Genomic DNA, 15575 nt, shown 5'->3' with positions numbered 1-15575 from the left:
CGCCGCGAGCCGCTCTATCACCCGAACCGCGCGTCGCATGCGCAGCATTGCGTATAAAAGGCGGAGATGTAATGGGCGTCTGTATCGCAACGTTTGGAATGCATGCAGAGAGTCCAGTCGCTGCTAAACGGCGGTATAGACAAGAGAATAACTCTTCCGAACCTGAGGTAGTTAACGCTCAATGCAACACTCGTCTGAACAGGCTCATTGCATTTTCTGCGTTTACGCTTGCGATCCTTTCCAACAGTCCGTGCGTAGCGCATGTATAGTCTGAACGCGGCATTAGAAGGCGAAGAGCAGCGCAGACGCCCGAACAGAGAGAGGAACGCCTTGCCAAACGGAGACGCCAGACTGCCGAGCATAATAGACGGCGCACAGCCGCCGAGATGGAGCCTATGGAAGGCGTCAGTCAACGGGAACCAACAGAAGAGGAACTGAAGGCCCGTCGTGTGACTGATCACACCATTCGAGTTTCCGAAAAAAAGCTCAGCCAGAAAAACGCACCTCTCGCTACATATATCCCAGCATATATAGCCGAGCTAAGCCACTGCCAATTTTTTTTCTTTCCTACTCAGCACGGCTTCAGAAAGGGTTATTTGTGATACAAAACTGCACGAGCTAATAACTTATCAGAATTTTAATATGGATACAGGCACGCGCCCTCTCCAATCTAAGCGGCCACACACAATCTATGTGTTGTTAGCAGCGCCGTTCTCACTGCAGCAGGATCTTCGTCGCTCGCCACTGATCGGGTTCTCGAGCGACGGCCAGCCTCACGAGCATGAGAGCGACGAGCGTCCTTTGCAGTTAGTTTTGTCGGCTTTAAGCTCGGCGGCAAAGCTCTGGTGGTCCGGACTTCCTGTTTCATTTACACATTTTTTATCTTTCTCTTGTGAGGACCAATAAAACGGTAATATATAATTATAATTGGTTTTGGGGGAAAGGAATGGCGCAGTATGTCTGTCTCATATATCGTTGGACACCTGAACCACGCCGTAAGGGAAGGGATAAGGGAGGGAGTGAAAGAAGAAAGGAAGAGAGAGGTGCCGTAGTGGAGGGCTCCGGAATAATTTCGACCACCTGGGGATCTTTAACGTGCACTGATATCGCACAGCACACGGGCGCCTTAGCGTTTTTCCTCCATAAAAACGCAGCAAAAGGGCAGCTGCTGCGCCATCCACGCGTGCTGATATTTCGGTTCATTTTTTCGTTGGCCACCCGCAGAGATTTTCGGCTGAGCTCCCTCACACCGAACACTTCGTTTTCGAGCTGCAGCCACTTGGCGGAGGGTCATAGAACTGATTAGACCAGCTCGCGTGGCCGATTGCCTTCGTAGCTCCAATAGCAAGCAGCGGGCAGCATTGCTGCGTTTTTTTTTCTCTCTCTGTCCGCGACAGTGTCCCTCCATTTTCTCCCCTTAGTTATTTCCTTTTCTCCCAATACCAGCCCTCCATTCGTTATCTCATCTTTCTCTCCTGGCCACTCTGAGAGCTGACCTTGGACGGGCTTCATCCACGTGACGGCTCGAGGTAGGCTCCATATAACGGCTCACGCCGTAAAAAGTTGTGCCCAGAATAACTGTTTAGAAATGGTCACCTATATTAATGAGATTCGTACTGATGGAACATGACTGTGCTTCTGTCACACTCTGTTCATGTATGAAAGCAACTCAAATTCAGCTAAGAATAAAATAAAATGAAATACAGCCTGTAAGTGTGCTTGAGTTACTGGCACTCAAAACATGGGCTGTAATTACATCCTCTTTAACTTACTAATAAACCTGTTACAAGTTACTAAAGGAAATTTTACTAGTTAAAAGAAAGGTGTTGATCCTTTTAATGTAGTTTCCATGCACTGTGACGTGTTTCTTCATGTCAAATGTTTAAAGGAGCAATTGCGGGCTAAACAAGCATGTTAATGCAAAAAGGAATTCAATCACATAAATCACATACATTAACAACCCATATGAAGGAAAAAAATTCCACTCAAGCTGGCCAACTAAAAGGAGACATTTTTGCAAAAACATTCAACAGCCATTTTTGCAGACAGCGTCGAACCAGGTTGAGTTAGTTGCAAACAACCTCAGCATTTCAATTTCCATGGGATGAAGCTTTCCAGGAATCACCAAGCTGTGGAGGGGACTTCCCAGGTCAGAGGTTGACATCTCCTTCAGAGAAGAGCATTTGATGCACTGTGTTTCCATGCCCACCCGAGCCAAGCCAATGCAGGGACTGTCATCACTGTAGGCTGCAACGAGGAATGGACAGGGCATATGTTACTGTAAGACCCACCAAAAGAGTTGCTTGTACTAATAATTAAGTCCCCTAACTTTTATTCTGGAAGAGAGGCGTGAACCAGGACAACCCCAAAAAGAAGGAAGACGATGCCGCAAGTGTTCTTTCATGACTTATTTTATTAACAAATGTACTTTTGAAACATGCAATAAACAACTAACAAAGAACTAGAACCGCAAGACCAAAACCAAAAAAAAGCTAAGACCTAAGAGGGCCATAAACGAGAAAAAGCAGCAAATTACGGAAGTGAGGAGGCAAGGTAGTCAACTTTTTGTACAAGGAAATCAAGGGTTGACTGATGCAATCAGCTTCTCCACTATATTTCAAAAGCCTCAATTATTTTGAGTGTGCGCTTATCCCTGTGTCAAGCCAAAATGGTCACCTTATGGAAAATGGGCTGACACAATTTACATTTTGGCTATGTGATGGCAGATGCGGAAGCCTTGGATCTTTGTCGAATCCAAAGCATTCACATAATCTATTTATCACATGTTTTCGTCACTGGTTGGTCCTTTTAATGCATCATAGGCTTTACTGCATTCGATGGCATTGTGCACATCCAAAGCATTGTGTCAGTGTTTATTTCTCCATTCTCATGTATTTGAAGGAAGTTCTCTTCCGGTGCCAGCTATTCACCTGCCGATGGCAACAGTACCCAAGTCCCCACAGCCAGCAAATCGCTATCTGCTGGCAAAATGTTTGCTTCAAATAAGTAAACTAAAATGGCACTGCTTAAAAAGCTTTCCTTGTTTGGTTAGTTGCTTATACACCACATGACACTGCCTATTTACTAATTTTGCAATTATTCTGGTAGGGAAAAATTTTTCTAGATGCTTCTTTTCAATGTTAACATGACGTGAAGGTGACGCAGGAACCTCAATGTTTTCAACTGCCCATGATGCTGCAAACATGAGAGACATGGAGCAGAGAAGAAAAAGCAGCCAACCAGTCCCAGAAGCTAAGGTTATGCTTACTTGATTACATTAAAGGTGTGGGGGGCACAAACCACAAAGACGCTCAGCACCAGCTGGTGTCACTCCCCACATTGCGTAGATTACAAGTAAGCATTCTTTTGTGTGATGGATTTGGTTATTTACAAAAGCTACCGGGAAAAAAAATTGCATTTCTACATTGACTGGAGAATTGATCTTGTCCAATAGATCATTGATTGATGAACCTGTGCTGCCCAGATAAAAGCGAACCGGACAGCTAGCTATAGCACCATCCCCACTGCATCTAGAAGCTTGTGAATAGGCAATTTTGCTAGTCTAATACCTCCCACTGCTGTTAAACCAAATCCATCACGTAGGAGCTTAGTTTGCCAAGCAAAGGACAAAAAGAGAAAAGTCGATGGGAGTGTGAAAATGCAAATGCAATGTGGCACTTCACACGCCTCCATGTTTCAAGATTTCCCACACAATTAACTGCTATTAGATGATCAAGATTTCCACATGTTTTGTAAGCAAAATGAAATCAACATGGTTCTGCTGTGTGTTTCACAAAGCAAGCAACTGATTCTTTGCTCTGATTCAGGTAGCCCTCTGCCCTCAATATGATGGCACGAAACACACATGAAAGGGCAGCACTGAATGGCTTACTCTTCAAAGATTAAAAAAAGACGCAAATGAAATCCTCGTTTTTTGGCTCCGCCTTGAGCCCCAATACGAGTTCTTTTGTAAAGTACAGAAACCAAATTTTAAAATTCTGCTTGTTAGTGATAATGATGCACAGGGGCTTAGAAATTACTGAAGGGGAGAGAATGTGCCCGGTGTGCTTTCAATAAAAGATTATAGAACTGCTTTTTCCCCTACAGTTTCTGTTTCACATGTTGCGACGTCAAATCACAGTTCACAAGAAACGTGCGCTCACAAAACTGACACTTTTGCTGATCCACAGTCTGCTTGAGTGCCCATGACCTACTATCCTTTGATGTTGCAGCTTGCGCAAATTGATACCGAAACTCTGGGCGAAAAACAGTGCTGTTGTAAAGCATTTAGAGAGCACACTGGGTCATATCTTCTCCCGTTCTGGCATTAGTGAAATCCTGCCCAGTGTTATCCCCAAAAAAATAAAAACCTGAAAATTTGGTGCTTACGCTACTTTAATGGCTTCACTAGATGCTGTCACAGGTGCTGAGGGAGCTGCTACAACTCTATGGCTGGTGTAAGATTGGGGTTTATTGAAAGGACTTGGCAGCAGCAGTGGCAGGTACAGACTCCAACTGATCACAGTTTTTCTGTGAACTTTCTATGCAAGCGCGCTCAGCCTCTTCAGCTCAGCCAGGCTGGGAGACTAAAGCGGTGCCACGTATTTTGATAACATCGCTAGCACTACCACGTGTTTTGATAACATCGCTAGCACTACACTTGCCATCACCTACACGAGTGCTGCTGTGATGCCAACTGATCACTGATAGTACTGGCTGAACCACTGACAGCAAGGCGATAAAAGCACCAGACATCCAACCTGATGATCACTTGGCAGCAGCGGCGGCAGCAGACTTCAACTGCTCACAATTTTCCTGTGAACTTTCCGTGCACATTGGAGCCAGTTCTGAGCCTTGCAGCTGCTGCTTGTTGTTGCTGCTGCTGCCACAGTGTTTCCTCTATTCAGCAATGCCTAAAGAATTTGTTGCACTTATGGAAGACTTAAAATGGCAGGTTCGGTCTGAGCTGAAGGATTTCAGGCAAACGCTAAACGGGGAGTTAAGGAAAGAAATGAGAGAAATAAAGGCGAGCTTGAAGTACATAAGCAATGAGTATGAAGAAATACGAGCTGAAAACACAGCCTTGAAGGAAGCCAACGAGAAGCTCGAAACACGTTGCAGTGACCTTGAGCACCAGGTGAAAGCCCATTAAAATTGAACTGCAAGCATGGAACAGTATTCCCGAATCAAAGCGCATGCTGAGAGTGAAATCGAAAGGGTTATCATAGAGGCTCTGCTGATTGCCAAAGCTGGCGACCAGTGTGTCAGCACTCCTTCTATTTTACTCTCTGACAAAGGAGTGTGGTTCTTCTAGAACACTGTTAATTTTGACACAGCTTTTGCGTTCATGTATTGAATTTGCCTTTCCGTTATTCCTTTACTCTTTTTGGTTAAAACTGCCTCGTGTTCGTTGTTATGATTGTGCAGTTCTGACTTAGCTTACGCTCCGTTGTTATTCTTGTTAGAAATGTTTTGTTCATTTTATCTTCTACCTTTGGCTTTATGATATGTTTTTGTTCCTGTTAAATTTTACTTCTGACTTTACATTGCGTTTTTGACACTGCTTTGGCTCGGGCTTTTAATTTTTCCGCTTTTCACTGTTTTCTAGTTTTCTACTGGTCTGATATCTGGAACTGAATCGTCTAGAAAAGCGATCATCTAGTACAGTGATCAATCACTGCAAATCAATTTTCGCCCGCCTAGGCATTCCAGAGGTGGTGGTCTCCAATAATGGTCCGTAGTTCTCATCCTCCGACATCGCCAAGTGTGCTCAAGAATACGGGTTCAAACATGTCTCATCAAGCCCACAATACCCTCAGAGCAATGGACTCACTGAGGCTGTGGTGAAAATCACCAAAACTTCAATGAAGAAGACCCAAGACCCGTACCTGACCCTCTTGTCCTACAGGTCAACTCCATTGAAAAATGGCTACAGCCCCTCTGAACTATTGATAGGGAGGCAAAGTTCCTCTGACTTCCCGAAAGGCTTGTTCCTCGTTTGTCAGACGCCACTAAGCCTCGGAATTTTGAAACCCAATACCGCGAACAGCAGCAAAAAGACTACGACAGACGACATGGCGCACGGCAACTTCCGACCCTTCTGGAAGGAGATGAAGTCTGGGTTACAGGCTTAAAAGCGAAAAGGAAACGTGGTGACGCCCACAAGCGAGCCTAGGTCATATATAGTTGACACTGGGAACGGCACTATACAGCGAAATTAAACCCGCCGGAAACGCAAGGGTGTAGGGTGACACACTCTGACAGTGTAATGCGGGAAGAGGTATGTCGGTCAAAGGGGAAGGTGCATCAATATCCATCTCCAAGGGCATCAAAACAACGTTAAAAGTATAGCCGTTTCTGGGCACCTGGCTAAGCACTGTAAGAAGTGCAAAATCACAGAAAACAGCTTTGAAAGTATCTGCATCCCTGACTTTAACCGCTGCACCACTATCGGCCGAGGACTAGATAGGTTGACGAGGGAAATCGTCGAAGCCCTCCAAATTCATTATGCTGGTGAACAATGCATGAGCACTCCATCCCTCTCCTTGTCAGAAAAGGAGCTGAATTTTCTGGGTGGCTTGATGAACACCTGAGGGTTCTTCTGTACCACACACAGCTGAATGATTCAATGATCCCTTGCAGGTAGTGCCTATATCTTGTTTTATCCTCCTACATGATTAAAAGATTTTAAAGCTTTTAATCCCCCCTTTTTGGACACGTTTTTAAACCTTTTACCTTCTTCATTTTTTATGTATTCACTTGTATATTCCCCTCTGTGTCCCACATGGTTTTAATGCATTCTCTGCCCTTTTGGGTAATTTTTCATCAGTTTTGTTTTTGTTATCGTCACCTCATCACCTTTTCGCGGCTCTTTACACTGTATTTTTATCGCTTATTTTGTTTGTTCGTTTTTGAAATCTTCTGACGGGACCACACTGATTGCCGGTTATCACTGCAGCAGCCCTGTTACCCACCCTCTCATGTCTTCAAGTTAAGCATCTTTCTTTCTATATAAAAATTCAGTTGTGAGTCAGCGCTCGTGTGTGTCGTTTCTTCGTGTTGTCCGTGTTTCATCGCGCTGTTTCTAATTACAACCCTTTTCTCAAGCCTGTGGAAGAGGAGAGAGACAACCAAGACGTCGTGTACGAGGAAACTCTCCCTGGGACTTCAGTTTCTCCAGAAGATTCACAGACAACCTGCGCTGACGCCTCCCACCGGCACACCAGGTGTGGACGTTGCGTCATTTCTCCCAAGAGTTTGCTTTTCTGTCAGGGGAGATGTTGTAGGCAGTAGCCACATGCAGTGGCTAGGCCGTCTGCTTGGCTTGGATGCGCTGCTGTGCACTCGCGCGAGGTTCACGGCGGCTGGCACGTGTCTTGTGCTCGTGCCGGTATTCGCCGGGCTGGAAAAAACCTGTCCTGTTGGCGTCTCAACAGTTTCGGCTCACCGGGTCTGCTGAGTGTTGAATTCTTGTACATGTGCCAAATGTTTGATAGGCTATTGTTGAATGATGTTTTGATATGAAGATTGCTTTGTTGTGTGTGCTGTTAATGGTTTTCTGGTGTCACATGGGTCCTGGCTTGCATTTAAAAGCCTGCTCGTCACTCTCAATAAATTGTTGGTAGTTTGACACCTGTCCTGTTAGCTTCTGTGTTTGTCCTTGGCGTTTCGCACTGCTCCCTCTAGCCATGTAACAGTGACACATCTGTTTTTTATATGAGGCTGAGAATAAATTCCTTTCACACCTACCATATCAAGACTTTCTGCTTGCATTTTCTTGCTGCCTCGTACGCGTACGCATGTGCAAGGATTTCGGGAGGGTATAGTCAAACCTTGATATAAAGAACATGGATATGACGAATTATTGGCTATATCAAACTCGTCGCAAATATTTTTGACAAATGCATGCAATTTCTGCTTTATATATTAAACGCGGTTGGCCACGAAATAAATATATCGAACTCCCCAGCACCAAACTGTGCCCATTTGGATGGCAGGCTTCGCCTCACTGCACAAGTGACTGGTGGTGATGCGGCAAGCGTTCACACCAAGGTTTACACTTTTATCTCGCACTTGCCAACAGCGGCACGCGTTCACGCCTCTGGCATCCGTCGACAGCGCCCTGGAAGCAGCAGTGCAGGTGGTTATGAGCTAGCAGTAACAATCCTGCGCTCATGTCTGCTGTCGCGAAGATGGTGAAAACGGCCATCCCTTTCGCTCTAACGTACCGCAATCCATGCGGCACGGTTGCGATGTGGGGAAGCCACCGCAACCAGCGATCAACCTGTGCTTGCGGTGCCGTGCAGGAGAGCAAACCTAAGTGGCGCTCGGTTTTTTGCGGCCTTCGAAACGCCACCAAAAGCTGGGAAAACGTCTCTCCATTTCTCTTGTAAGGATGCCAGATTTGCTGAAATGACTACTAAATTTCGCAGGTGTTGCTCGGGCTTTTGACAAAATTTTATATTACGAATTTCAGCTATAGCGAACTATCTTACGATTTTTTCCTTCTTCACTATAACGAGGTTTCACTCATTTTCACCTCAATAAACAGTTGTAGGCGCCCATGTTTTCTTCTTGCGTGTATTGGTACTAAAAACCTTTATTTATGTCTGACAACCAACAAGCCCAGCAGTTGACTCTTTTAAAGGACTTCACTAATTGACAAAGTTTCTTTTTCACAGTTTGATGAGGTTTAAAGTCCCAAAGTGACTCAGGCTACGAAGGACACTGTAGTGAAGGGCTCCGGATAACTTTGACCACCTGGGGTTCTGTAACATGAAAACCAACTGCCTTCATCAAAATAAGACTGTGCGGCCAGGATCGAAGCCGCGTCTTTTGGGTCAGCCGCTAAGCATCATAACCACTGAGCCACCGTGGCAGCCATTAATTCCCAAATGCTAGTTGTATTGTGTTCTTGATTTTGGATACTAATGCTCTGTATGTTTTTTTTCTTTTCTGTCACATTGTCCCATTTCAACCTGATTTCATTGCTAAAAATGAAGTTATGCCATTTATTCAGCTTCAGCCCGTGTTTTATTACTTACGAGTGCTCTATGCTGCATGTTCCCATGCAAAAGCATCTGGGCCTAGTCAAGCTACTTGGTAAGTAGCTTTTTGCCGAAGGGCCTTTTTGGCTATGAAATAAATAAAGAACGTTCTGAACTGAACTGAATTTTGATCTGAATTGGAATGACTGGAGCAGCGGTAAAAACAGTCCAAGGTGGTCAGCCAAGTTGAGCACACAGACATGTGCAGTGATAGCAATGCTGCTGAAGCAAATGTTCATCTTCCGTCTTTACACTGGTTTCCTGGCTGGCCAACAATGGTTGTCAGTGATGGAGGCCATGTGGTGGCCATCTGAGTCAAAGTTCCTTGACCATGCCAGTTGCAAAATGTCGCTTCAAAACCTGGCTATCCTCTGTGGCCACTTCGTGGAGCTCAACAGATATAGGTGCCGGCTAGAAGTGGCAAACAAAGTCGGTTGCTGTTCGTCATCAGTAACTTCACAAGCACTAAGAAAGCATGCATGCATGCATCTCGCTCGCTCACTCACTCACTCACTCTCACTCTCACTTGCTCACTCACTCACTCTCACTCGCTCACTCTCACTCACTCACTCTCACTCTCTCACTCAATCTCACTCACTCACTCTCACTCACTCTCACTCACACTCACTCACTCACTCACACTCACTCACTCTCACTCACTCACTCACTCACTCTCACTCACTCACACTCACTCACTCTCACACACTCACTCTCACTCACTCACTCACTCACACTCACTCACTCTCACTCACTCACTCACTCATTCATTCATTTAATACGCCTCGGGGCCCTTCTGATGAACATTTTACATGAGGAGTGGGCTGATTACAAGTGTTAGTAAAAGAGTGATTCGAGTCTGTTCTGAAATGAACCAGGCTTGTATTGGAGGACGACATTTGTAAAAAATTACAAGGTTGAATTCACCTACCGGACAAGCACATCTGAGCATTTTGGTCGCTGCATCCATTTCAGCAATTTTCTTGCCAGGGGCACAAGTGCAGCTGCCAACCATCTCAGAGCTTGTAACTAGTTCACAGTTTATTTTGCTGCCCACGTGTGTAGTGAAAGCTAGCAAGCTGCTTTTTACCCTTTTTAGCAACAAGGCCATGGATGTCAGCTGGGGCAGCTATGGAAGGGTGCAAAGGGAAGGTCTGTCCTATGTGCACTGTACTCCATTCTACGCTTAGCGTGCATATCATTAAAGTATGTCACTCTGCTGCCTCAATGAAAGGTACAACAAAAGTGCGGTAATTTTTACACTGAAATTCTAGTCACTGCATGTGCTCGTGTGCTCCTTCCTTTGGCTTTCTACTACGCCCTGACGGCAAACTACTTTTTGGCCACAAATGGTGCTAGCGCAAATAAGCCAACTAGCTTTGGCAGCATTGCACACTAAATGTGAAATGGAGAATGGGCACCAATTAGATTTCCTGGCCATTCCTGGGCATTCAGTGGAGACAGCAGTACTATTGGCCCTGGTCACATTTTCTCTTCTTTTTCCTGTATTCGTCAGGCCTTCAGCATACCTTCTTGACATTCTTGGGGAAGAATAACAAGGAGCACCCGAGTCAGAACAATTCAGACTGTATGCATGTCCTGTAAAGGGCTTTTTTTTTCAGAGGGTTGCTCAATAGCTTTGGCAACAGATATGTCCACTCGGAAGGAGAAAAAAAAAACTTAGGCGGCAGCCGTGTTGCTTCAGCCAGAGGACGACTGTGTGAGTCGTTGAGTTCATGCCACTGCATTTGTTCAGCTTTGCCGCCTGTTTTCTTGGTTCATCCTGTGAAGAGCTTGGTGTGTCTAGAACCGTCTTTCCCCTGTTCATGCATTCTAGTCTTCCCTAAGCGCAGCACCGTCTATCTACAACATACAAATTGCAAGAGCTCCAAGTAACTTGTAAATGTGGTGTGAACACTATCCCAGTCACCTTAGCAAGACCCAGGCCAAGAGATTTAGCTAAACTGAATGCGACAAAGGTGTACTGGCACAATCGCACCAGCTAGATCCTACATAATATGTGGTTTTCCACTGTCTGCTGCAATCGGAACTCGTGACCAGAACTGGCGTGACGCACATGATCCTCCTTTCCTACCAGCAAGATGCAGGTTTCCTCCTTTCCACTCAGCTGTAGATACTGTGTAACCTGTTTCTCCTTGGGAGCAACTAGTGTGATATGATTTCATTCTTTCCATATTGATGCAGCTGGTGGGACACGGTGGCTGCAGCTGCCACAAAACTTTCCTCCTTTCAACCTGCCACAGTGGAAAGATAACAACCTGCCCACCGTGAGAGGTGGGGCAGCCTGCCATCCTACAGGTTTCAACTGCATACAGTACTGCTTTTTCCCTAGCGAGGCATCTAGTTTTAGTGCACTAAAAATCTAAATGAATTGAGTAAATCGAATAAATGTGCAGCCAGCCTTGCATAGCGCAAAAAGACTGGCAGACAGAGAAAGCGAACTAGCTCAGGTCGCACCTAGCTCAGATGCTGGGATGCCGTCAGCTCTCCTGAGCTCGAGGATCTCAATAAGCTGGGAAGCTGCCTCCGCGGCTGTCATGAAACGTGGAGGCTCATAGATGTCCCGGCCCCTGCAGCAAAGACAACAAAGAACACGGCCGCCTGCTCAGCACGATAAGCACATGCTGTCGCAACATGCACGGGCAACATTCAGTACAACTTACTTCAGGAACTGAGGATAACTCCATCATATATTTGTTTCTTGTAAAAGTCAGCTCTATAGCTCTTTTCAGCAACATTAACCCTCCCCGATCAACAGCCGAGCATTGCCTGACACAGCTACCTCCCTGCTGTTCTTGTAGTGGGAAAGGTGTGCCATCTGATGGGAATGGTTGCAGCCTGTAGATTAGCCATTTTGCTTCTCTCCAGAGGGATGAAAACACCATACTTGCACAGAAATATACTTTAATGTGACAGTATTAGAGCTTTCATCACATAAAAGCGCCTTTGCTGGTTGTCAGGAAATTCCCTGATTGATAAAGACAGTGATGATGTCACAGGTGACACGTTACCATCAAGCACTAATCACAGCAAGCTGCCAAATTTGAAAAACCAGCACCACCAGAGGAGCTGGGAGGCTGCAACAGTATCAAATTGCTAGCAGAGAGGGCAGGTGTAGCAAGAAGCATCACAGTAAAAAGTGGGTGGATGACATAATAAAAATTAATGAATCAATAGAACAATTTATGACCACAAGCGGGATTCAAACTCGCGGCAATGCGAACAGATCAGCTTTCCTGGCCACTGCGTTAGACCACTACGCCATTCCTGCAACCAAACATCCTGCTTGTTTAACTGCCAGTCTCTCGCGCCACGTTTTGAATGTTGTCCTCGTGCTTTGGACGTCATGAATGTCGTCGGCAACAGATCCAGAACATATACCGCGATCGCTTTGCCTTCTTATCGTGACTTAAGCAGCCCCATAATTATGATCACGTCGTACTGAAGGGCTTCATACAGCGTGAAAACATCATGGCATGGCTTCCAATTCACCAGCAGTGTTTTACAGAAAGCTACCAAATAATGAAATAGAAGATGACTTCAGTGATGAAAACTATGAGCCCCTTGCACCACCGTCTGTAATGACAGGAAGAAAAAAACCAGCAGAAGAGAAACAGTATTTCATTGCAAGACTTGCAAGAACAAGCCTGGCCCCCACCCAGGAGAGTGTTTCAAGGATTACCGCACTCTAAAGGCATTTTGCTGAAGGCACAGCGAAGCAGAAAAATGCGGCAAACAAATGCTTGTAACCAAATTATGACATGGAACACCCTTTTGTTATACAGGAGCTAGAAGGTCAAGAACAAGCAGCAGGCAAAAGAAAACTAAGTTATAAACGCTGCTTCGTTTTAACTGACTACAACACTAAAGCCAGCCTGCCTCAAGAGCCAGAATCACAACGACCGAAGCGCCAGATTATACTGTAGTTTTCTTCAGGCCTCACGTGACTTATGCACACCTTTTGAGGTCGTAGCCATCACTAAGCTGTTGAAACAAAAACTGGTGACAAAAGAAATTCAGTTATGACTTATTTAGCAGTCGAAATGATCCATGTGTAGTACTGTCTTATGCAGCAAAGAAGAAAACATGCAACAAAAATTCGGCAACTATACTGCTTTCAGTTATCTTTACATCTAAAAAAATGATTACACTACAAATTTTCCACTTTGGTCAACACGACCACTAAAACAAAAACAACATTCCCCTACACTTTCCTGGGTTTCCCCGCCTGCTAGCTACTTTCACATGTATATGGTTAGGATCCCCTCATTTCCCTACCCTTAGTGGATGCCAAGTCATTTAGCAAATGGCAGTCCAGTAATGTGGGTTACAATATGATAGTAGGCACATGTAATCATGTACACCACACAACTCATTTCTTTACAAATGTAGCTTCTGATCTATCTATAGGATTTGCCTGAATAAAAGGTGTTTTTTCAGGTGGTCTAGAAATTCAGCTTCCTTGCTCTTTTTTTCTAGCACTTATACTGCAAGAAAGTTGCCAATTGGCAAACACAAAACGCTGACATTATATGTTGCTAGCAGACGGAATCAGAAACCAGTCAAAAATGCTGCTGTATGTCATCATCATCATCAAAATAATGGCTACTCCCGCTGCAGGACAAAGGCCTCTCCCATACCTCTCCAACTGCCCTTGTCCTGTGCAAGCTGCGGCCATCTTATCTCCGCAAACTTCCTAACCTCATCCGCCCATCTAGCTATTTGCCACCCCCTGCTAAGCTTGTCTTCTTTTGGAACCCAGTCTATTTTGCTTAACAACCATTCGTTATTTTGCCTTCGCAGTACATGCCCTGCCCAAGCCCATTTTTTCCTCTTGATTTCGCTTAGGATGACGTTAACTCGCGTTTGTTCCCTCACCCACTCTGCCCACTTCCGGTTTCTTAATGTTACACCTATCGTTTTTTTTCTCCATGGCTCGCTGCGTTGTCCTTAACTTAAGCTGAATCCTTTTCGTTAGCCTCCACGTTTCTACTCCGTAGGTGAGTACCGGTAACTTACAGCTGTTGTACACTTTTCTCTTGAGGGATATCGGCAAACTGCCATTCATGATCTGAGAGAACCTGCCAGATGCGCTCTACCCAATTCTTATTCTTCTTGTTATTTCACCCTCGTGATACGGATCTGCAGTCATTGCCCTAAGCACATCTAAACCCTTCCAGCGCCTCGCTACAAATGAACTGCTGCTCCCTTCCAAAAGTGTTGAACATTACTTTGGTTTTCTGCGTATTAATTTTTAGACCCACCGCACTGCACTGCCTCTCTAAATCATTGAACATGCTTTGCAATTCATTCCCTGAGTGACTCAGCAAGGCAATGTCATCATCGAATCGCAGAATACTAAGGCATTCTGCATTAACTCTTATCCCCAGCTGTTCTCAAGCCATGCCTCTAAATACCTCTTGTAAACAGGTGGTGAATAGCATGGGTGAGATCGTGTCTCCCTGTCTCCCGATAACTGTGACTGGTAATATAATGTTATCAGTAATTGTGATTGTAATCTATGACCATGATTGGCAATGTGATCGTGGATTAGTAACTGGTGAGAAATGAGAAAGAAAAGGAACAAAAAAAGAAGAAAAAAAGGGAGAAGGTGATCGTCTACTTGTAAGGCGAAGCTTAAGCATCGTCCTAAGAGAGCGGAAAAGGGACCTGTATGGAAAACTGTAGCATCACCAGTATTGGGCAATGTACAGGAGGCATTGCCCGAGGGCCGATGGCTGATCAATAAATATTGAATCTACATGGTTTTGATGATAGGCAGGCTGATTCTAATACATTTGATCGCCTAATGCAGCTAATGCTGAAAACTTTGTAAAGGAAGAAGGTAAAGGATTGACGTTTATTATCATGGGTTCAAACTGGTCTTCAATAAAATGTAGCTTAAAAACAATAACAGATTCAGATTCAGAATAACTTTAATGTTTGAACCGACCCCCCTGCCTACCGTCTCCGGCACGGCACGCAGGCCTCCGGAGAGGAGTAGGCAAGAAAGCGGTCGAAGTAACGGAAGGCGCAATTATAAACAGATATGTGAGAATAACATGGATCACAGCACGTACTGGGGATCCAGGCAATGAAGCCGCAGATAAAACTGCTTGTCTAGTATTATCAAGACGAGGGCTCTACTGCGCTGGAGCAGTCAAGGTAGTGGAAGCGGAACACTCCACTCCAAGGGAGAAAATGGCCAAGCAAAGGGAGGACAGAAGAAGGCTGCCCGTTCCAGACAGGAAGCAGCTAAGCTACAGAGAGTGCAAGATATTAAGAAGCCTTCAAGCGGGAAACTACCCCTCCCCAAAACAATAACATGATTATTTAAAAATGTGATTTCAAGAGCACACTTCAGATATTATTTTAAGGGCATTCCAATTACAAAAAAAGCTAATTTTCTAGTTGCGTTTTTTTATTAATAGCCAGCAGTAAATATAAGTTCATCAATGAAAGCAATGTCCAGGTGTCGCAGTGTGGAAATCCATATTTAAAAATGAGACC

At 44.9% G+C, this 15575-nt stretch overlaps 1 protein-coding gene across 2 annotated transcripts in view; it reads right to left on the bottom strand.

Annotated features, from left to right (window-relative positions):
• Positions 1-1991: 1991 nt before the first annotated feature.
• Dph5 (diphthine methyl ester synthase) overlaps positions 1992-15575 on the bottom strand; it is a 38436-nt gene continuing 24852 nt past the window's right edge. The window contains exons 7-8 of one of the 2 annotated variants that reach the window (XM_077644493.1): positions 11523-11635; positions 1992-2247 (exon numbers count right to left, since the gene is read on the bottom strand). In XM_077644493.1, the coding sequence (XP_077500619.1) occupies positions 2027-2247; positions 11523-11635 (334 nt within the window). In that variant the 3' untranslated portion in view covers positions 1992-2026. The remainder of the gene's footprint in view (positions 2248-11522; positions 11636-15575) is intronic. The other variant, XM_077644494.1, reaches the window with a different exon arrangement.

The sequence above is a fragment of the Amblyomma americanum genome, chromosome 11 (genome assembly GCF_052857255.1).
Source record: "Amblyomma americanum isolate KBUSLIRL-KWMA chromosome 11, ASM5285725v1, whole genome shotgun sequence".
In the NCBI taxonomy this organism is placed as follows: Eukaryota; Metazoa; Arthropoda; class Arachnida; order Ixodida; family Ixodidae; genus Amblyomma; species Amblyomma americanum.
This window is presented reverse-complemented; position numbering and strand designations above follow the sequence as displayed.